Source organism: Lineus longissimus, chromosome 7, assembly GCF_910592395.1.
Source record: "Lineus longissimus chromosome 7, tnLinLong1.2, whole genome shotgun sequence".
In the NCBI taxonomy this organism is placed as follows: Eukaryota; Metazoa; Nemertea; class Pilidiophora; order Heteronemertea; family Lineidae; genus Lineus; species Lineus longissimus.
The window spans coordinates 12,901,465-12,924,353 of NC_088314.1; the positions used below are offsets into that span (position 1 = coordinate 12,901,465).

Consider the following 22,889-nt stretch of genomic DNA (forward strand, 5'->3'; position numbering starts at 1 on the left):
AAGGAAAGTCATATCTGGACATTTTGGGAGAAATGAGAGACATTTCAAAGAGTGGTACAACTGTGCCAAAGCGACGAAAGAGGACAAAATGGACAAAAAGTCATGATTTTGCAGCCAACAGCTATGGAGCTGAAAATTCAGGATGTGATTTAGGAATATCTTTGCTGCTTAGGGAACAACTTTCAGAATCAAGGCCTAAGAAGTTTCAAAGAAATTACAAAATGAATGGCAACACAACAAGACTTGTAAAAATGAAACCGAACTTAGACCGGGGCTAGGTTGGCTCATATTGGGGTCAAATTAAGTTTTTTTCTCATTATTTTAGCTTGTTTTGACCTTAAATCATCAGCAATACAATATTCTAAATGAATTAGAGTGATTTGAGCACATTCAAATTTTTCACTATATTGACCCAAAATGTAGTGTAAATGAAGGTACATTTCAGGGGTTAACATTTTGAGAATTTTTTCAAACCAATGTACATGACATCCCACAACTCTCCAACAAAGGAAAGTCATATCTGGACATTTTGGGAGAAATGAGAGACATTTCAAAGAGTGGTACAACTGTGCCAAAGCGACGAAAGAGGACAAAATGGACAAAAAGTCATGATTTTGCAGCCAACAGCACCAAATTCAAAGACCAGCCCTGGCCAGAATAAGTAAGCTATGGAGCTGAAAATTTAGGATGTGATTTAGGAATATCTTTGCTGCTTAGGGAACAACTTTCAGAATCAAGGCCTAAGAAGTTTCAAAGAAATTACAAAATGAATGGCAACACAACAAGACTTGTAACAAGAGGCCCAAGGGCCTGGCGCTCAGCTGAAATGGATAGGTGAAGGCAAGGGTCAAGTGTGTGTCGGTACCGTTATTATGAGGCAACGAAGAAGATAAAGAGTTGGTTAACAAAATGAACTTTATTGGTGCGGCAGATATTTGATGCCTTTCGGCAGATATTGAAGCGCCTTGCAGCAGATATTTGTTGCCTTGCGGCAGATATTTGATAACGCTCTCCAGGAATGGAAAGCAGTAAAACGAGTAAGCACACCTTACTCTGAATGTGGGAACAGCAAGTGCTTTCCTGGACTTGAAATGTGCCAACGACTCCTCTTGCAATAACCAACAACAGTTAATCTGTAAAAAAAGAGAAGAGAAATTAACACTGACTGAATAAAAAAGGGTGACATAGACGGGGAAATGTACACCACCGGATACAGTCTGTGCTTGATCAGGCATCGGTCAGATGATATCCTGAACAAGGCATCTATGGAAGCAAATCCAGAAAGAGACTTAACCTTCGAAGGGCACACTTATCACTCAGTGAAAAGTCAGTCCTGGGGGTTGTTTTCCAATTCAAAATAAAAGTGTAACCTCTTTGAATTAGTCTCACAGACTGAACCATAACACTCAACAGCCAACCGTGCCCACATGATGTGAGCCGTGAGCGAGTGGTGTACTACATTTTGAAAATTGTCTATCATGTAACAGAACAGGATCTAGTGGACTTAATGATGAGGTACTATCAAATAAGGTGTCCATCAAATGAATCATGAGGGCCTGTTGAGTTATACTCTAAGCCTGCACAGCGCAGTGTACAGACAGTACAGGATTGCCAACCAAAAACATGAGCATTGCTGCGTAAGGAAACTGCAGTGGAATTCATACTACGATGTCATAGGCCTAATGTGACTTTCAAAATAATTGTAAACAAACGTAAATGGCGAGATTTGTTGACCGTCCCAAAATGGCCGACGGCGAATTCTCCGGTCGCTAGCGCAGTCCATAAACAAGCATCAATTTTACCAACTTTGGGTGCAAGCTTGGTCATAAAAGTTACAGAACTGTTAGAAATACATCTAAACAACATATATATACAGTTAAAAGTGCATAAAAATCCCGTTTCAACCTCCGGGCGCTACCTTTTTTTCTCCGCCACACGCCGGGCCCTACCGGTCGTTATTTAGTGCGACCGCCACCAGAGTGTTTATCACGATCTTTCGCCGTTTTAATTGCGCGTTTTAGGTAGATTAATCAATTATTACATGCATGCATTATATATCACCGAAATGATAATTGCGTAGGCTATTTGAAACTAAGTTCAGATGTCATTTTCGATCTTTGAATTGAATTTAGGCGAGTGATTTCTGACACCCGGTCGACATATCAGGACTTGCAAAATTCACGCGAGATCGCTTGCATCATCGGCACGTTTGAAAACCGAATTTCACAAATTCCACAAATATTTATCACATACCATATGTATCACCACAAAGGTAACTCTCTAGACTATTTGAAACCAAGTTCAGATACTTATTTTCACAAAAATTCGAAGCTATGCAAGCGATTTTTCAGTGGTAGAGATCGACGGAAACAAATTTTTCGCTCTAAAATGACATGAGACGAGCACCAACTTCCGCTGATTTGTGCACAAAATTTCCGGAATATTATAAAAAACTATTGATAAATCTGAATTATATAGACTCTTTTCAGTACCTAAACAAATTTCAGGTACATGGTCATGTTGATTAAAAGAGTATCAACCGATTGAACATGAGAAAGTTCACTCACCTTCATTGAAGCAGCGACTACCGCCATTTTTAAATGGTGGCATCTCTTCTATCGATCGGCCAATCAGCGGCACTGCTTGCAAAAAAGTTAAGCCACCGCCAAATTTGAAATCGCCAAAATTCAGGCAATGTGCCTGCAGCGCCAACTGGCGGTGAAAACTATATTAATTCCATTAAAAGTAAAAAATGAAAAAATATTTAAAAATATTCAGCCACATTTGAAAACAATATTTGCTCTGTGGACCGAGGTAAAAAGGGAAAGAAATCTAAACGCGAAATGACCTCATTCTCTTAATACAGGTCGGATCGCGCCGATTTTTCGTTTTTTGAGTTCACCTTGGGCAACTCCTAATTTAGCACCGTCAACGAAGTGGCTAGGCCTTCCCGGTCAGAAATGTCCAAGTTTGTCCACAGATGGGTCCCTAGATGGATGGATTGCAGGACGGACACCATTTGAACAGCTATACTACTAGCTCCGCTGACTTTGTCAGCTGAGCTAAAAATGAAACCGAACTTAGACCGGGGCTAGGTTGGCTCATATTGGGGTCAAATTAAGTTTTTTTCTCATTATTTTAGCTTGTTTTGACCTTAAATCATCAGCAATACAATATTCTAAATGAATTAGAGTGATTTGAGCACATTCAAATTTTTCACTATATTGACCCAAAATGTAGTGTAAATGAAGGTACATTTCAGGGGTTAACATTTTGAGAATTTTTTCAAACCAATGTACATGACATCCCACAACTCTCCAACAAAGGAAAGTCATATCTGGACATTTTGGGAGAAATGAGAGACATTTCAAAGAGTGGTACAACTGTGCCAAAGCGACGAAAGAGGACAAAATGGACAAAAAGTCATGATTTTGCAGCCAACAGCACCAAATTCAAAGACCAGCCCTGGCCAGAAGGAGTAAGCCATGGAGCTGAAAATTTAGGATGTGATTTAGGAATATCTTTGCTGCTTAGGGAACAACTTTCAGAATCAAGGCCTAAGAAGTTTCAAAGAAATTACAAAATGAATGGCAACACAACCAGACTTGTAAAAATGAAACCGAACTTAGACCGGGGCTAGGTTGGCTCATATTGGGGTCAAATTAAGTTTTTTTCTCATTATTTTAGCTTGTTTTGACCTTAAATCATCAGCAATACAATATTCTAAATGAATTAGAGTGATTTGAGCACATTCAAATTTTTCACTATATTGACCGAAAATGTAGTGTAAATGAAGGTACATTTCAGGGGTTAACATTTTGAGAATTTTTTCAAACCAATGTACATGACATCCCACAACTCTCCAACAAAGGAAAGTCATATCTGGACATTTTGGGAGAAATGAGAGACATTTCAAAGAGTGGTACAACTGTGCCAAAGCGACGAAAGAGGACAAAATGGACAAAAAGTCATGATTTTGCAGCCAACAGCACCAAATTCAAAGACCAGCCCTGGCCAGGATAAGTAAGCTATGGAGCTGAAAATTTAGGATGTGATTTAGGAATATCTTTGCTGCTTAGGGAACAACTTTCAGAATCAAGGCCTAAGAAGTTTCAAAGAAATTACAAAATGAATGGCAACACAACAAGACTTGTAAAAATGAAACCGAACTTAGACCGGGGCTAGGTTGGCTCATATTGGGTCAAATTAAGTTTTTTTCTCATTATTTTAGCTTGTTTTGACCTTAAATCATCAGCAATACAATATTCTAAATGAATTAGAGTGATTTGAGCACATTCAAATTTTTCACTATATTGACCCAAAATGTAGTGTAAATAAAGGTACATTTCAGGGGTTAACATTTTGAGAATTTTTTCAAACCAATGTACATGACATCCCACAACTCTCCAACAAAGGAAAGTCATATCTGGACATTTTGGGAGAAATGAGAGACATTTCAAAGAGTGGTACAAAGACCAGCCCTGGCCAGAATAAGTAAGCCATGGAGCTGAAAGTTTAGGATGTGATTTAGGAATATCTTTGCTGCTTAGGGAACAACTTTCAGAATCAAGGCCTAAGAAGTTTCAAAGAAATTACAAAATGAATGGCAACACAACCAGACTTGTAAAAATGAAACCGAACTTAGACCGGGGCTAGGTTGGCTCATATTGGGGTCAAATTAAGTTTTTTTCTCATTATTTTAGCTTGTTTTGACCTTAAATCATCAGCAATACAATATTCTAAATGAATTAGAGTGATTTGAGCAGATTCAAATTTTTCACTATATTGACCGAAAATGTAGTGTAAATGAAGGTACATTTCAGGGGTTAACATTTTGAGAATTTTTTCAAACCAATGTACATGACATCCCACAACTCTCCAACAAAGGAAAGTCATATCTGGACATTTTGGGAGAAATGAGAGACATTTCAAAGAGTGGTACAACTGTGCCAAAGCGACGAAAGAGGACAAAATGGACAAAAAGTCATGATTTTGCAGCCAACAGCACCAAATTCAAAGACCAGCCCTGGCCAGAATAAGTAAGCTATGGAGCTGAAAATTTAGGATGTGATTTAGGAATATCTTTGCTGCTTAGGGAACAACTTTCAGAATCAAGGCCTAAGAAGTTTCAAAGAAATTACAAAATGAATGGCAACACAACAAGACTTGTAAAAATGAAACCGAACTTAGACCGGGGCTAGGTTGGCTCATATTGGGGTCAAATTAAGTTTTTTTCTCATTATTTTAGCTTGTTTTGACCTTAAATCATCAGCAATACAATATTCTAAATGAATTAGAGTGATTTGAGCACATTCAAATTTTTCACTATATTGACCCAAAATGTAGTGTAAATAAAGGTACATTTCAGGGGTTAACATTTTGAGAATTTTTTCAAACCAATGTACATGACATCCCACAGCTCTCCAACAAAGGAAAGTCATATCTGGACATTTTGGGAGAAATGAGAGACATTTCGAAGAGTGGTACAACTGTGCCAAAGCGACGAAAGAGGACAAAATGGACAAAAAGTCATGATTTTGCAGCCAACAGCACCAAATTCAAAGACCAGCCCTGGCCAGAATAAGTAAGCCATGGAGCTGAAAATTTAGGATGTGATTTAGGAATATCTTTGCTGCTTAGGGAACAACTTTCAGAATCAAGGCCTAAGAAGTTTCAAAGAAATTACAAAATGAATGGCAACACAACCAGACTTGTAATGAAACGGCCAGGGGCCATTGTGCTCACCGTATACATCTTTTAGTAGGCAGGATCATGCTTAGTTTAGAGGTGAATATGGTGAACACAATCAGGCATGAAGACTTTTTTTAGATGTGTATTGATTTTTAGATGTGTATTGATGTCAAGTAATAAGACAGGGCAGTATATATAAGTTTATGATCCAACCAATAATTGTCTATGACATCAACAAGATCAATATCGTGTGATTGCTAAGAGTCCCTGCAATAAAAAATTCATCGAAAAAAAGTCATTAATAAGCAAGATATTGCACGTCCTACTTTTTCAGTTTTGACCCCCTGGTGGCCAAATCAAGAATCAGATGAGGCCAAAATTCGGTGTCAGAGATTATCTGATGTAGGGGGTTACATGTACCAACTTTCAAGTTCATAGCTTCAGCAGTTAAGAAACGTGCCATAGTTACACTCTAATGGCCAATTTACGCCATTTGACCTCTGTGACCTAGAAAAGGAGGTCAAATCCAAAAATCGTAGGACATGTGGTGTATCCTTGCTAGAAGTCCCTGCCATAAAAATTTTATCGAAAACAATTCACTCAAATAAGCAAGATATTGCACTTCTTCCTTTTTCCATTATGGCCCCCTGGTGGCCGAATAAAGAATCAGATCAGGCCAAAATTCGGCATCAAAGGTTATCTGATGTAGGGGGTTATATGCACCAAGTTTCAAGTTCATAGCTTTACTGGTTAAGAAACGTGCCATAGTTTACACTCCAACGGCCAATTTACGCCATATGACCTCTGTGACCTTGAAAAGTAGGTCAAATTGAAAACCCGTAAGACATGTGATGTATTCTTCCTAAGAGTACCTACCATAAAAATTTTATCGAAAACAAGTCACTTAATATAAGCGAGATATCACACTTTTTAGATATCCACTTTTGGCCCCCTGGTGGCAAAGTTGAGAATCAGATCAAACTGAAATTCAGCACCAGAGGCTATGTGATATAGGGGGTTATATGTACCAAGTTTCAAGTTCATATCTTTAGTGGTTAAGAAACGTGCCATAGTTTACACTCTAACGGCCAATTTAAGCCATATGACCTCTGTGAACTTGAAAAGTAGGTCAAATTAAAAACCCGTATAATATAAGATGTATATTTGCTATGAGTACCTACAACACAAGTTTCATCGAAAACAAGTCACTAATAAGCGAGATATCACACTTTTTAGATATCGACATTTGGCCCCCTGGTGGCCAAGTTGAGAATCAGATCGGACCGAAATTCAGTGTTAGAGGTCACCTGACCTAGGGGGTGCTGTGTACAAAGTTTTAAGTTCATAGCCCTAGCGGTTAAGAAACGTGCCACTGTTTTTTAAATAGGATACGACGACGGACGACGACGACGGACGACGGACACTGCGGTATTACATAAGAATCCCCTACGGTGAGCCAAAAATCAAGAAAATGTAAGATACAAGTCAGAAAAGACAAAAGGGAAAAGATAAAAAATAATAAAATAAAAAAATATTTTTGGCCGTCCCTGACCGGGGTTTGAACTCACGACCTTTGGATTGCCACAACACGAAAAACACAAAACATGCAATTTCGGCCATATCTGTGTCTGCGTTGTGACCTCTGTGACCACGACAAGTAGGTCAAATTAAAAACCCATATGATATAAAAGTTTTATCGAAAACAAGTCATCAATAAGCGAATTATCACACTTTTTAGATATCCACATTCGGCCCCCTGGTGGCCAAGTTGAGAATCAGATCAGACCGAAATTCAGCACCAGAGGTTATCTGGTATAGGGGGGTAAATGTACTAAGTTTCAAGTTCATAGCTGTGGAGGTTGAAAAACGTGCCATAGTTACACTGAAACAGCCAATTTACGCCATTTGACCTCTGTGACCTTGAAAAGTAGGTCAAATTAAAAACCCGTATGATATATGATGTATCCTTGCTATGAGTACCTACCACAAAAATTTCATTCCAAACAAGTCATTAATAAGCGAGATATCACACTTTTTAGATATCTACATTCAGCCCCCTGGTGGCCAAATTAAGAATCAGATCGGACCGAAATTTAGTGTCACAGGTCATCTGACCAAGGGAGTCCTGTGTACAAAGTTACAAGTTCATAGGCTTAGCGGTTAAGAAACGTGCCACTGTTTTTGAAACAGGATACGACGACGACGACGGACGACGACGACGACAGACGACGACGGACGACGGACACTGCGGTATTGTAAAGACTCCCCTACGGTGAGCCAAAAATGAAACCGAACTTAGACCGGGGCTAGGTTGGCTCATATTGGGGTCAAATTAAGTTTTTTTCTCATTATTTTAGCTTGTTTTGACCTTAAATCATCAGCAATACAATATTCTAAATGAATTAGAGTGATTTGAGCACATTCAAATTTTTCACTATATTGACCGAAAATGTAGTGTAAATGAAGGTACATTTCAGGGGTTAACATTTTGAGAATTTTTTCAAACCAATGTACATGACATCCCACAACTCTCCAACAAAGGAAAGTCATATCTGGACATTTTGGGAGAAATGAGAGACATTTCAAAGAGTGGTACAACTGTGCCAAAGCGACGAAAGAGGACAAAATGGACAAAAAGTCATGATTTTGCAGCCAACAGCACCAAATTCAAAGACCAGCCCTGGCCAGAATAAGTAAGCTATGGAGCTGAAAATTTAGGATGTGATTTAGGAATATCTTTGCTGCTTAGGGAACAACTTTCAGAATCAAGGCCTAAGAAGTTTCAAAGAAATTACAAAATGAATGGCAACACAACAAGACTTGTAAAAATGAAACCGAACTTAGACCGGGGCTAGGTTGGCTCATATTGGGGTCAAATTAAGTTTTTTTCTCATTATTTTAGCTTGTTTTGACCTTAAATCATCAGCAATACAATATTCTAAATGAATTAGAGTGATTTGAGCACATTCAAATTTTTCACTATATTGACCCAAAATGTAGTGTAAATAGAGACAAGACCACAATTGATTTTTTAAGCCTTTTAGCAGTTAAATTGTCAATGTTTGACCACGACGCATCAAAGAATGCGTCAAGTAGTGAAACTGAAATTCGGATATGATATACAGGTTAGTCTTGCGAGTAACTGGTGTGATGGAAATTGGTGATTGACCACGGAAATTTTTGTTTAATCGACAAATTAGACAGACTTTGATATTTCCACTCTTTTCAGCCAACTGGCAGGAAAAACTCAAAACACGCCCCCTATTACCCAATTAGCAAAATTCGAAATTAATTTTTTCATCAAATAATTTCTTTATATCTGTAGACTTGCCACAACAAATATTTTTTCAATACCTCTCCAAATATGTACTTGAGAGTAAAAAACATGCACTCGTCTAATAGATAGGCCTGGACCCTCCAACCTATGAATATTCATTAGTGGTCTTGTCTCAATGAAGGTACATTTCAGGGGTTAACATTTTGAGAATTTTTTCAAACCAATGTACATGACATCCCACAACTCTCCAAAAAGGAAAGTCATATCTGGACATTTTGGGAGAAATGAGAGACATTTCAAAGAGTGGTACAACTGTGCCAAAGCGACGAAAGAGGACAAAATGGACAAAAAGTCATGATTTTGCAGCCAACAGCACCAAATTAAAAGACCAGCCCTGGCCAGAATAAGTAAGCTATGGAGCTGAAAATTTAGGATGTGATTTACTAGGAATATCTTTGCTGCTTAGGGAACAACTTTCAGAATCAAGGCCTAAGAAGTTTCAAAGAAATTACAAAATGAATGGCAACACAACAAGACTTGTAAAAATGAAACCGAACTTAGACCGGGGCTAGGTTGGCTCATATTGGGGTCAAATTAAGTTTTTTTCTCATTATTTTAGCTTGTTTTGACCTTAAATCATCAGCAATACAATATTCTAAATGAATTAGAGTGATTTGAGCACATTCAAATTTTTCACTATATTGACCCAAAATGTAGTGTAAATGAAGGTACATTTCAGGGGTTAACATTTTGAGAATTTTTTCAAACCAATGTACATGACATCCCACAACTCTCCAACAAAGGAAAGTCATATCTGGACATTTTGGGAGAAATGAGAGACATTTCAAAGAGTGGTACAACTGTGCCAAAGCGACGAAAGAGGACAAAAAGTCATGATTTTGCAGCCAACAGCACCAAATTCAAAGACCAGCCCTGGCCAGAATAAGTAAGCTATGGAGCTGAAAATTTAGGATGTGACTTAAGAATATCTTTGCTGCTTAGGGAACAACTTTCAGAATCAAGGCCTAAGAAGTTTCAAAGAAATTACAAAATGAATGGCAACACAACAAGACTTGTAAAAATGAAACGGCCAGGGGCCATTGTGCTCACCGTAAGTATTTTTAGTAGACAGTTACAGAAAGTGCTACAGTATGACAATGGTGAATATATTTTTAACTTTGACCTCAGTGACCCCGACAGGTAGGTCAAATAACAAACCAGGGTGATATGTGATGTAGACACATCCACCTGACCATAACAATTTCATCACTCATCACTCACTACAGCAATCGGCAAAAAACGATTTCCAAGATGGCCGCCTAATTAAATCTATGGCACCAAATAAATCAAAAAATGAAGAAAATGTAAGATAGAACTCAGAAAAGAAAAAAGGAAAAGATGAAAAATACAAATATTTTTGGCTGTCCTTGACCGGGGTTTGAACTCACGACCTTTGGATTGCCACAATACGAGGAAAAACCCACAAAACATGCAATTTCGGCCATATTTGAATTCCGATCTGGCTGAAACTTGGCATACAAATAGTGGCTTCTTAGATGCATCATTACACAAAATTAAAACTCTTTACATTGAACAACGACAAAACGTACTAAGAACGGTAAAGTTTTCAACTTTGACCTCTGTGAACTTGAAAGGTGGGTTAAATCAAAAACCCGTAAGATATGTGATGTATCCTTGCTAGGAGTACCTACCATGAAACTTTTATCAAAAACAAATCAGTAATAAGCGAGAAATCACACTTTTTGAGTTTTGAGTTTGGGCCCCCTGGTGGCCAAGTCAATAATCAGACCGAACCAAAATTCAGTGTAAAAGGTCAACTGACCTAGGGGGTCATTTGTTCAAAGTTTCAAGTTCATTACTGTTGCGGTTGAGAAACGTGCCATAGTTACACTCAAACGGCAAATTTACGCCATTTGACCTCTGCGACCTTTAAAAAGTAGGTCAATTCCGAAAAATCGTGCAACATCTGAGGTAACCTTGCTAGGGGTCCCTGCCATAAAAATTTCATCAAAAACAATTTTGCTAATAAACAGGCTATTGCACTTCTTACTTTTTCAGTTTTGGCCCCCTGGTGGCCAAATCAAGAATCAGATCAGGCTGAAATTCAGCACCAGAGGTTATCTGATATAGGGGGTTATATGTACCAAGTTTCAAGCTCATAGCTTTGGTGGTTGAGAAACGTGCCATAGTTACACTCAAACAGCCAATTCACGCCATTTGACCTCTGCGACCTTGAAAAGTAAATCAAATTAAAAAAACGTAAGATATATGATGTATCCTTGCTATGAGTACCTACCACAAAAGTTTTATCGAAAACAAGTCACTAATAAGCGAGATATCACACTTTTTAGATATCCACATTTGGCCCCCTGGTGGCCAAGTAGAGAATCAGATCGGACAGAAATTTAGTGTCACGGGTCATCTGACCTAGGGGGTCATGTGTACAAAGTTTTAAGTTCATAGGCCTAGCGGTTAAAAAACGTGCCACTGTTTTTGAAATAGGATACGACGGACAACGACGACGACGACGACGACGGACAACGGACACTGCGGTGTTGTATAGACTACCCTACGGTGAGCCAATGAAACCGAACTTAGACCGGGGCTAGGTTGGCTCCTATTGGGGTCAAATTAAGTTTTTTTCTCATTATTTTAGCTTGTTTTGACCTTAAATCATCAGCAATACAATATTCTAAATGAATTAGAGTGATTTGAGCACTTTCAAATTTTTCACTATATTGACCCAAAATGTAGTGTAAATGGAGACAAGACCACAATTGATTTTTTAAGCCTTTTAGCAGTTAAATAGTCAATGTTTGACCACGACGCATCAAAGAATGCGTCAAGTAGTGAAACTGAAATTCGGATATGATATACGGGTTAGTCTTGCGAGTAACTGGTGCGATGGAAATTGGTGATTGACCACGGAAATTTTTGTTTAATCGACAAATTAGACAGACTTTGATATTTCCACTCTTTTCAGCAACTGGCAGGAAAAACTCAAAACACGCCCCCAATTACCCAATGAAATGGCCAGGGCCATTGTGCTCACCTCATGTGGAGGAAAGATGGATAAAGAGCATGGTATTGTGTCATGTAGTGTTAGGTTTGATGTAGGTCCAAGCAATTACAATTTCCCCAAAATGGCCAATTTACAATACATTCGACCTCTGTGACCTTGAAAAGTAGGTCAAATCAAAGAAGACCCGGGTGACACATTGAATGGTTGTTAGAATTAGATGTACCTATGATATAAAATTGGTGCCAATCGGGCAAGTCATTACTAGGAATAATGGCATTTTGAAGAGATTAGGATTTGGCCCCCTCCCTGGAGGCCAAACGGCAAATCAGATCGCACCAAACTTCGGTACCTAAGATCACCTGACCAAGGGGTACATGTGTACTTAATTTGTGATCAATAGTCATTGCAGTTAAGAAACGTGCCATAGTTACGGCCTGACGGCGAATTTACGCCATTTGACCTCTGTGACCTTGACAAGAAGGTCAAATTAAAAAACTGTGTGACATATACTGTATGGTGGTTAGATGTACCCATGATATCAAATTGGTGGCAATCGGGCAAGAAGTTAAGGAATAATCACATTTTTAAGGTTTTTGGATTTTGCCCCCTGGTGGACAAGTGGTGAATCATATTGGACCAAACTTCGGTCCCTAAGATCACCTGACTAAGGGGTAAATGTGTACCAAATTTGGTATCAATAGCCATTGCCGTTTAGAAACGTGCCATCGTTACATCCTAACGGCCAATTTACACCATTTGACCTCTGTGACCTTGAAAAGGAGGTCAAATCAAAAACCCGGAGGATATATGATGCACCTTTGCTAGAAGTACCTACCATATTTTTTTCAAAATTTCCCGACTACTATTAAGGGAGATATTGCATATTTTCACTTTTAACGTTTGGCCCCCTGGTGGCCAAACCATGAAACGAATCGGACCGAAACTTGGTCTCCAAGGTGTCATTACATAAGGGTACATGTGTACCAAGTTTCAACTCAATAGCTTTAACAGTTACGAAACGTGCCCTGCTAACGGACGACGGACGACGACGGACGACGACGACGACGACGACGACGACGACGACGACGACGACGACGACGACGACGACGACGACGACGGACGACGGACGCCACGGTATGGGATAAGCTCACCTCTGCTAAGAGGTGAGCTAATTAGCAAAATTCGAAATCAATTTTTTCATCAAATAATTTCTTTATTTCTGTAGACTTGCCACAACAAATATTTTTTCAATACCTCTCCAAATATGTACTTGAGAGTAAAAAACATGCACTCGTCTAATAGATAGGCCTGGACCCTCCAACCTATGAATATTCATTAGTGGTCTTGTCTCAATGAAGGTACATTTCAGGGGTTAACATTTTGAGTATTTTTTCAAACCAATGTACATGACATCCCACAACTCTCCAACAAAGGAAAGTCATATCTGGACATTTTGGGAGAAATGAGAGACATTTCAAAGAGTGGTACAACTGTGCCAAAGCGACGAAAGAGGACAAAATGGACAAAAAGTCATGTTTTTGCAGCCAACAGCACCAAATTCAAAGACCAGCCCTGGCCAGAATAAGTAAGCTATGGAGCTGAAAATTTAGGATGTGATTTAGGAATATCTTTGCTGCTTAGGGAACAACTTTCAGAATCAAGGCCTAAGAAGTTTCAAAGAAATAACAAAATAAATGGCAACACAACAAGACTTGTAAAAATGAAACCGAACTTAGACCGGGGCTAGGTTGGCTCATATTGGGGTCAAATTAAGTTTTTTTCTCATTATTTTAGCTTGTTTTGACCTTAAATCATCAGCAATACAATATTCTAAATGAATTAGAGTGATTTGAGCACATTCAAATTTTTCACTATATTGACCCAAAATGTAGTGTAAATGAAGGTACATTTCAGGGGTTAACATTTTGAGAATTTTTTCAAACCAATGTACATGACATCCCACAACTCTCCAACAAAGGAAAGTCATATCTGGACATTTTGGGAGAAATGAGAGACATTTCAAAGAGTGGTACAACTGTGCCAAAGCGACGAAAGAGGACAAAATGGACAAAAAGTCATGATTTTGCAGCCAACAGCACCAAATTCAAAGACCAGCCCTGGCCAGAATAAGTAAGCTATGGAGCTGAAAATTTAGGATGTGATTCAGGAATATCTTTGCTGCTTAGGGAACAACTTTCAGAATCAAGGCCTAAGAAGTTTCAAAGAAATTACAAAATGAATGGTAACACAAAAAGACCTGTAAAAATGAAACCGAACTTAGACCGGGGCTAGGTTGGCTCATATTGGGGTCAAATTAAGTTTTTTTCTCATTATTTTAGCTTGTTTTGACCTTAAATCATCAGCAATACAATATTCTAAATGAATTAGAGTGATTTGAGCACATTCAAATTTTTCACTATATTGACCCAAAATGTAGTGTAAATGAAGGTACATTTCAGGGGTTAACATTTTGAGAATTTTTTCAAACCAATGTACATGACATCCCACAACTCTCCAACAAAGGAAAGTCATATCTGGACATTTTGGGAGAAATGAGAGACATACCAAAGAGTGGTACAACTGTGCCAAAGCGACGAAAGAGGACAAAATGGACAAAAAGTCATGATTTTGCAGCCAACAGCACCAAATTCAAAGACCAGCCCTGGCCAGAATAAGTAAGCTATGGAGCTGAAAATTTAGGATGTGATTCAGGAATATCTTTGCTGCTTAGGGAACAACTTTCAGAATCAAGGCCTAAGAAGTTTCAAAGAAATTACAAAATGAATGGCAACACAACAAGACTTGTAAAAATGAAACCGAACTTAGACCGGGGCTAGGTTGGCTCATATTGGGGTCAAATTAAGTTTTTTTCTCATTATTTTAGCTTGTTTTGACCTTAAATCATCAGCAATACAATATTCTAAATGAATTAGAGTGATTTGAGCACATTCAAATTTTTCACTATATTGACCCAAAATGTAGTGTAAATGGAGACAAGACCACAATTGATTTTTTAAGCCTTTTAGCAGTTAAATTGTCAATGTTTGACCACGACGCATCAAAGAATGTGTCAAGTAGTGAAACTGAAATTCGGATATGATATACGGGTTAGTCTTGCGAGTAACTGGTGCGATGGAAATTGGTGATTGACCACGGAAATTTTTTTTTAATCGACAAATTAGACAGACTTTGATATTTCCACTCTTTTCAGCCAACTGGCAGGAAAAACTCAAAACACGCCCCCTATTACCCAATTAGCAAAATTCGAAATTAATTTTTTCATCAAATAATTTCTTTATATCTGTAGACTTGCCACAACAAATATTTTTTCAATACCTCTCCAAATATGTACTTGAGAGTAAAAAACATGCACTCGTCTAATAGATAGGCCTGGACCCTCCAACCTATGAATATTCATTAGTGGTCCTGTCTCTTTTAACTTCGGTTTGTGGTGGTCGCCATTAAACTCTAATGAATCTCGAAATTCCCCTCCAACGGGTAAGAAACACAGGAGAGCACCCTACCTACAGCGCACCTGTCGCCGGGGCTATTAACCATTATCTAACACCACTGATAGGTGTAAGTGCGCCCCGGGTTTTTTGACACACGGCGAAGACACGGGTTTTGAAAAAACACGGGGTTTTATGATAGGTGGAAGTACAACTTATGTCTCGTATGATTTGTCTAGGAATAGAGATGGTTTGCACTTTCTCCAATATGTTACTTTATTTAGAGAGAAATTGAAAGTTAACTAAACTTAGTATCTCGAATTATGCAATTACGAAATAAAAGATATTCTGTAATGATAATTAAAGTGTCGTTTTTACTTCTGTTTTGGCGAATATAATCAGAAGAATTTGTGGATAAAACATGACTGAAAGGAGAGGATGTGTTCTGTTGTGTTGCTGCAAGGCCAATAGGCTAAAAAACAGTTGAAGTGTTCAGATGCAAAAGCCAATAAATTCCCTTGAGGTCGTTTTGAGGAAATGCAACTTTTCTGCCATGACTTACGTAATGGTTTTTACAATAAAAGTGAATCTTTTTACATGATTTACAATGGGATCCTGCGGTTTTGCATTGAAACGTATTCCACCTTAAACTGTACAGTTACTTTCTGGTGGAGGTGGATCAGGAGTCAACAAGCTAATGTTGTGACAACAGACACCAACCCTCGCCAGTCGCGTGACGATGGAATAAAACCTACCCATACTAAACACCTTAACAAAAGTAAATCCCCCCAGAAATTTGTTAATAACTATAAAACAACTGATCATATAGGATCATATAGGAATGTCCATTGAATGAGGGCAATTTGAATGTCAAAAAGTAAATCAGAAGCTATGAGCTTTCCATTGATGCTACTGTGACACCCATGCTGCTACGCATGACTGAGCACCAAGGCTCTGAAAAAGACTTGCAGATTTTACCTTATTCCAAGTTGGGAAACTCCATCCTGATGTTATGCCAGATTATGTGGGCACAAAAGCATTCGTGTTTAAATAACCAATAACAGCTTACCCTCTTTCAGATACATTTTGTTCCCTGATAAATCCAGAATTTTACAGATTAAGCCCTGACACCCTCCACGTGGCCTCCTCCTCTTTCGATGAACAAGCCTTGGTGCTCAGTCATGCGTAGCAGCATGGGTGTCACAGTAGCATCAATGGAAAGCTCATAGCTTCTGATTTACTAAGAAGCAATGGCTTGCCAATGCCAAAAGTGTTAAAATGCATGATCTCATCACATTAACCCTTTTTGCCAGGATTACCTTTTTTCTGGGACACCCTGTATGTTGAAAAAACACAAATATTTTCAAGAAACAAACAGTGACTCAATAAAATTCGCAAAAAATAATAGCTGCTGGGTGCAAGGAAGTGATGAAATAACTTCACTCAAGAGTCACGGGAGCTAATAAAATACAATACACTCAAATATATGCTGATACCATAGCGATCTGAGGGTTCTCCAAGAGGCGAAATGGAGTCTTGCAAATGATCAAAATGTTCTGCAGAAAGTGGACAATCAGAGTCAGCTACATGAACTGTATCAGTCTCATTTGCGGTCGGTCCTTCCCAATCAATACCATAATCTGGAAGATCATTTGGCTCCAAATGGTCATCACTACCAGGGTCATAAAACATATTATCGATATGAGAATGTCCTGAACCTAACAGACGTAGAATACCCTCAATATAAAGTTGGCAAGGGGTATGACCACGTTCTGAGGAAAGTCGGTGATTATTCCACTGATTTTGGAAAATGGTGATGTTTCTCTGCATACGAGGTGTAAAACATATTGAAGGGACCAACGATGGATATTGTTATTTATATCAAGGATATCAGAGTCCTCCATAAAATAAAAAAGATCATAATAGACATTAGTCGAACCGTGGAAAAGGTCACGCCAAAATCTTTCAATCCTTTGATTATGAACAGAGCGGCCACGAATCATGCTCCCTCTGTTCATCCCACGATTGACGTTCATATAGGTCTCGACTTCATTGTTTTCTGTTCCACGATCCGCCCTTACTCTTGATGGTATTCCATATGTTGAGGTGGCAGTCCGAAAAGATCTTAGCATGGTTGCTGCACGATTGTTGCACGCAATGGACAGAAAAACCATCAAACGGCTGTACCCATCAATACCACCATGGATGACAAAGCCCCATCTGAAAATATAAAATAAAATACATAAGTATATCAAAGTGATATTCACAGGACTAATTGTGGTCGAAACAATTTGGACAAAAAATGTGCCCCTGCTAATGGCATTCTGGCTGCCCACTACATTACAAACAAGCTATTTATTGGCATAACAGTGCAAGGGTGCGGGGTGGTTGTAGTAGAAGAACCACGACAGTATGTATACATACAGGATGTCCCATGGGCTCCCGAACAAAGCAGCTTGCAAAGTGCCAAAAGGGCCGATCGACAACACTGGTCAATACGAGTATTTTACAATGGGCTCAAGAGCCCAGGGGACATGCTGTTTGTCATGTTTTCAGCGTCGACACCTACAGACGATGGACCATTTGACACTAGTGAGTCACGTCAAAAATGCTGAGCGTCATCAACGATTGCCTGATGACCATGTTCACATTTGGCGCATATCTGTTTTCCACAAAAATATCCGAAAAAAATTCTCCAGGAACAAATGTTTTTGTTTTTGTCACATGCATGCACACAACGGTCATCTTGAACAAAATGTTTATGTCATTTTGTTCGTCATGTGTGCCTTAGCTTAAACATTTTTTGGTAGCCCAATCTATTCTACATATGAATTGAGAGGTCTACTCAGCCATTTCTCTTGGGAACTCTTTTTGTCAATAAACAAAATGGGGATAGTCTTAAATACCCTAAGACTATATTTATCAAAAATAAGGTACTCTTTTAAATAAAAAATATGTGTTAATTTCATTCAATTGCTCCAGTTGGTAAGGTCACACCAGGACTTTTAATGCGGAGACATCCTAGATTGTTACTTCGGCCCTTCCGGGAGAACATTTTGACCTCTGCTGATCTAAATTACTAAATAAAGGTGTGGTCAATAATCAATCTATTTCAAATCGTAGCCTAGGCCAAACCCTTTCAGACGATACCTCATCGGATGATATTCTTCAATGATTCCTATACACAAATGACGTTTTGGGTATTTTTTCGAGTCTCATAATGGTCCACAACAGGAGTTTCCAAGAGATGGCTAGGCAAACCCCTCAATTCATAGAATGGATGTACCTACCCAAAAATGTTTATAGCACTTGTAACCTAAAAACCCTTTTTTTTGCACAATTCTTGCACTTGGCTCCCCTACATAGCCTTAGTTAGAACTTCTTTGCAGAAGACTACAGTTCATTTCCAGGATAAAACATTATGCAAATTGGTTTTTAAATTATTGAGGTCGGTCACGTGACCTCGGATTAGCAAAATTAGTAAAAAATATATTTAGACATGTATGTATGATCTAGTTTTCCAATCGGCATCATTCTGGTCAGAAGAACAGTCTCATTATATTGCAGGAAATGAAATGGCCAGGGCCATTGTGCTCACCTCACGTGGAGGAAAGATGGATAAAGAGCATGGTATTGTGTCATGTAGTGTTAGGTTTGATGTAGGTCCAAGCAATTACAATTTCCCCAAAATGGCCAATTTACAGTACATTCGACCTCTGTGACCTTGAAAAGTAGGTCAAATCAAAGAAGACCCGGGTGACACATTGAATGGTTGTTAGAATTAGATGTACCTATGATATAAAATTGGTGCCAATCGGGCAAGTAGGAATAATGGCATTTTGAAGAACTTAGGATTTGGCCCCCTCCCTGGAGGCTAAACGGCAAATCAGATCGCACCAAACTTCAGTACCTGAGATCATCTGACCAAGGGGTACATGTGTACTTAATTTGTGATCAATAGTCATTGCAGTTAAGAAACGTGCCATAGTTACAGCCTGACGGCGAATTTACGCCATTTGACCTCTGTGACCTTGACAAGAAGGTCAAATTAAAAACCTGTGTGACATATACTGTATGGTGGTTAGATGTACCCATGATATCGAATTGGTGGCAATCGGGCAAGAAGTAAAGGAATAATCACATTTTTAAGGTTTTTGGATTTTGCCCCCTGGTGGTCAAGTGGTGAATCATATTGGACCAAACATCGGTCCCTGAGATCACCTGACTAAGGGGTGAATGTGTACCAAATTTGGTATCAATAGTCATTGCAGTTTAGAAACGTGCCATCGTTACATCCTAACGGCCAATTTACACCATTTGACCTCTTGTGACCTTGAAAAGGAGGTCAAATCAAAAACCCGGAGGATATATGATGCACCTTTGCTAGAAGTACCTACCATATTTTTTTCAAAATTTCCCGACTACTATTAAGGGAGATATTGCATATTTTCACTTTTAACGTTTGGCCCCCTGGTGGCCAAACTATGAAACGAATTGGACCGAAACTTGGTCTCCAAGGTGTCATTACATAAGGGTACATGTGTACCAAGTTTCAACTCAATAGCTCTAACAGTTACGAAACGTGCCCTGCTAACGGACGACGGACGACGACGACGACGACGACGCCGACGACGACGACGGACGACGGACGCCACGGTATGGGATAAGCTCACCTCTGCTAAGAGGTGAGCTAAAAAGCAGTTTGAGAACTTTTTAGGTTTTTTTACCACACGCAGGTGTGTTTAGACTTAGAGGACTTTATTCATCACTGCACAATGAAAATATTTTTTATTTTGATACCACCATTGTAATATAATGTAAAGGATTACACTTTTCGATTATAGCATGATTTATTCCAGCAAAGGTCTATGAATGATGCCGATAGTGGACGTGACATCCACTATGCTGTTTTGGAAATGGGGAGTGCGGGAATACGGATTAGGCGTGGTGCAAATTGATAGAAAGTGATTTCAAGATGGCCACCCTGGTTGTCATATCGAGAATCGAATGAGCCAATTTTCGAAAGGAACTTTCCTCTAGTCATCCCCAACATTCAGACCAAAAATTAATTTCACCTGACAAATGGTTCTACTTTAAATTGACAGAAACCGATTTCAAGGTGGCTGCCCAGGTGTTATATATCAAGAATCAAACAAGTCCCTTTTTTGAAATGAACTTTCCTCTAGTCACACCCAAAATACATACCAAAAATGTTTTTACAAGAGTTCTCTTTTGAACGGAAATTGAAAAGTTAATGGACTTGGTGATGGTACATACCTAATCAACTTATGGTTCCCATCTATATGCCAAAGGGAATTTGGTCCTGCAACCCTGTATGAACGCCTCCTAATTGAATGACACCACCTTAATGCCACCGATGTCGGGTCTACTCGAAGCATACTATCTCTAACTCGCTGCCGAGAAACATAGATATTCTCGCTTACAAGCCTGGCGTGACCTAATCTGTAGCCAAGATGTCATGGATGTCGATTGAAGGAACAGATGGTGCGGACAACTGCATCAAGTTGCATATTGTTTATCCTGGTACGACGCAATCTGTATGACAAGGAATAATATCTGAAAGATATAATAATACAGAATGTTTCAGAGAATCTATCAGAATCTATGTAGACCAAAACCTCGCTATGCCGCGGTTTTGGCCAATATTTTGGCTCCACCCGACCGGTTTGGGTGAGACAATCAATAACGACATTGAGGTATCAATTTCTATTCTAAAAACATCTCAAATTAAATATCGACTTATGTGGTGTTTTAAATGCTTTTGAAATGACTCCACATTTTGCACCAACCCAAGCGGTTTGGGTTGTCTCACCCAAACCTCAGTGGTGAAAACGAAGCTAAATATCTATTATGAAAAAAATATTCTCAGTCGGGTGTTTTTAATTTGATACCTGGCTTACTTCTACGGATTTCGCGCTCACAAGTGGCCGTACAGATGGACGGACGGCAGGTATTTTCTCTGCGAGCGACCAGGGACAACTAAACAAAATGAGTCAACCAGGGAAACAGACAACAGTTTTCAATCCATCAACATCTTACAATACATTGTAAGGTGGATCGAACACCCGGCATAATACATGACCCGTTTAGGCCCAAGTAAAGGTAGAACTTTAAGGAGTATCGCAAAGCAAGAAAAATACAGATAGGAATTTCCGTTTCACAATATTAGCTGTCAGGGGTGTGGTTTTTGAAGAAGGAAATATCCCGCCAGACAAGCTAATTTGGGTTTTTTGAAACATGTGCAACTGCTTAGTTTTTATGTACAGTTTTAGCTATGACAATGACTATGTAATTTTTAACAACATTCAGCAGCCAATTTAATCCATGTTAATTCCCTGTGTAAATTTTCAAGACACCCGAGAATTCAAATTAGTTTTGAGATCCAAGTTCAAAACGTTTATTTTTGGCCACCCGGTATTTCGCATTTCCAATTACCTGTATGACAAGACAAAGGACTGAAAACTTTGAGTCCCATTATCTCTAAAGAACACGAAGATGGGATGGCCCAGTCAGGTTCTTAGGGGCTCAAATATTGATTATCAAAGGTCCACCCCACCAACTATTATCAAGTTGACTGACTGTTGACAAGTACATGTATTTTTTGTTGAATGGCCTAAAATAAGTATTAATAATATAGCCCACAGTAGCCTGCATTATTTATTGCCTCTAGGCTCTAGACATGCTATATCATGAGTTTTGAGCAAATGACTTACCTCAACCTGCGGCGCACTGTTGATACAGAAACATGTAGCATAGTTGCAATCCTTGGAACAGTGAAATCGAGGTCAAACAAAAATTCCAATTGTTGTGGGTAGTTGTAAAACAAGAAACACAGAAACAAAACAGAAACACAGAAACGCAGAAATGAAACGCAGAAACGAAAATCAAACGGGTTTTCATAAAAGTTGGAATCAAGCGGCACGCCGATACTTTCCTTGCCCAATCCGTTGTTATTGTCGTTTAAAAGTAAAATCTGAGATTGGTGGGTTGCGGCCAGCCGGAATGCAATAGAGTTGTTGAGGGGATACATGGAGCAACTTGGGGGGGGGGGGGGGGGGGGGCGGCACGATAAGGGTGAAGTCTTTTGAGGTGGTGGTGTAGTACTTTGGTAGGTTCGATTCGATTCCTACAGCATGTTATTTTAAATGAAGGTGCAGTGCAACATCTTGCCTTGTAGTGTTCAATTCACATGAAGTACCAGGATCATCCTACAAATCCCGTCTGATGCAGCACTAAATGCAAGGTACGGTACCAGTACATGGGTGAATCATTTCGACGTTATGTGAGACGTGAGAGACCAATTTTGGCGACTAGAATAGAGTAAAGTGGGGGGGGGGGGCGGGCGGGCACTAGACTTGGACTTGGAGTAACTCAATCTTGCCTGCCCAGCTGCTGCCTTTAAATAGTC

General features: G+C 39.1%; 1 protein-coding gene across 6 annotated transcripts in view; it reads right to left on the minus strand.

Annotated features, from left to right (window-relative positions):
* LOC135490802 (uncharacterized) overlaps window positions 1–22,365 on the minus strand; it is a 33,007-nt gene extending 10,642 nt beyond the window's left edge. Inside the window, exons 1-3 of one of the 6 annotated variants that reach the window (XM_064776314.1) lie at window positions 22,195–22,365; window positions 20,905–21,037; window positions 16,957–17,680 (exon numbers count right to left, since the gene is read on the minus strand). Coding sequence is in view for 1 of the 6 variants with exons in the window: in XM_064776312.1 (XP_064632382.1) it covers window positions 1,053–1,186 (134 nt within the window). In the remaining 5 variants the exon portion in view is untranslated. Of the gene's footprint in view, window positions 1–1,052; window positions 3,488–16,956; window positions 17,681–20,737; window positions 21,038–22,194 lie in introns of those variants that run through there. The other 5 variants (XM_064776313.1, XM_064776315.1, XM_064776318.1 and 2 more) reach the window with 5 other exon arrangements.
* Window positions 22,366–22,889: the final 524 nt, after the last annotated feature.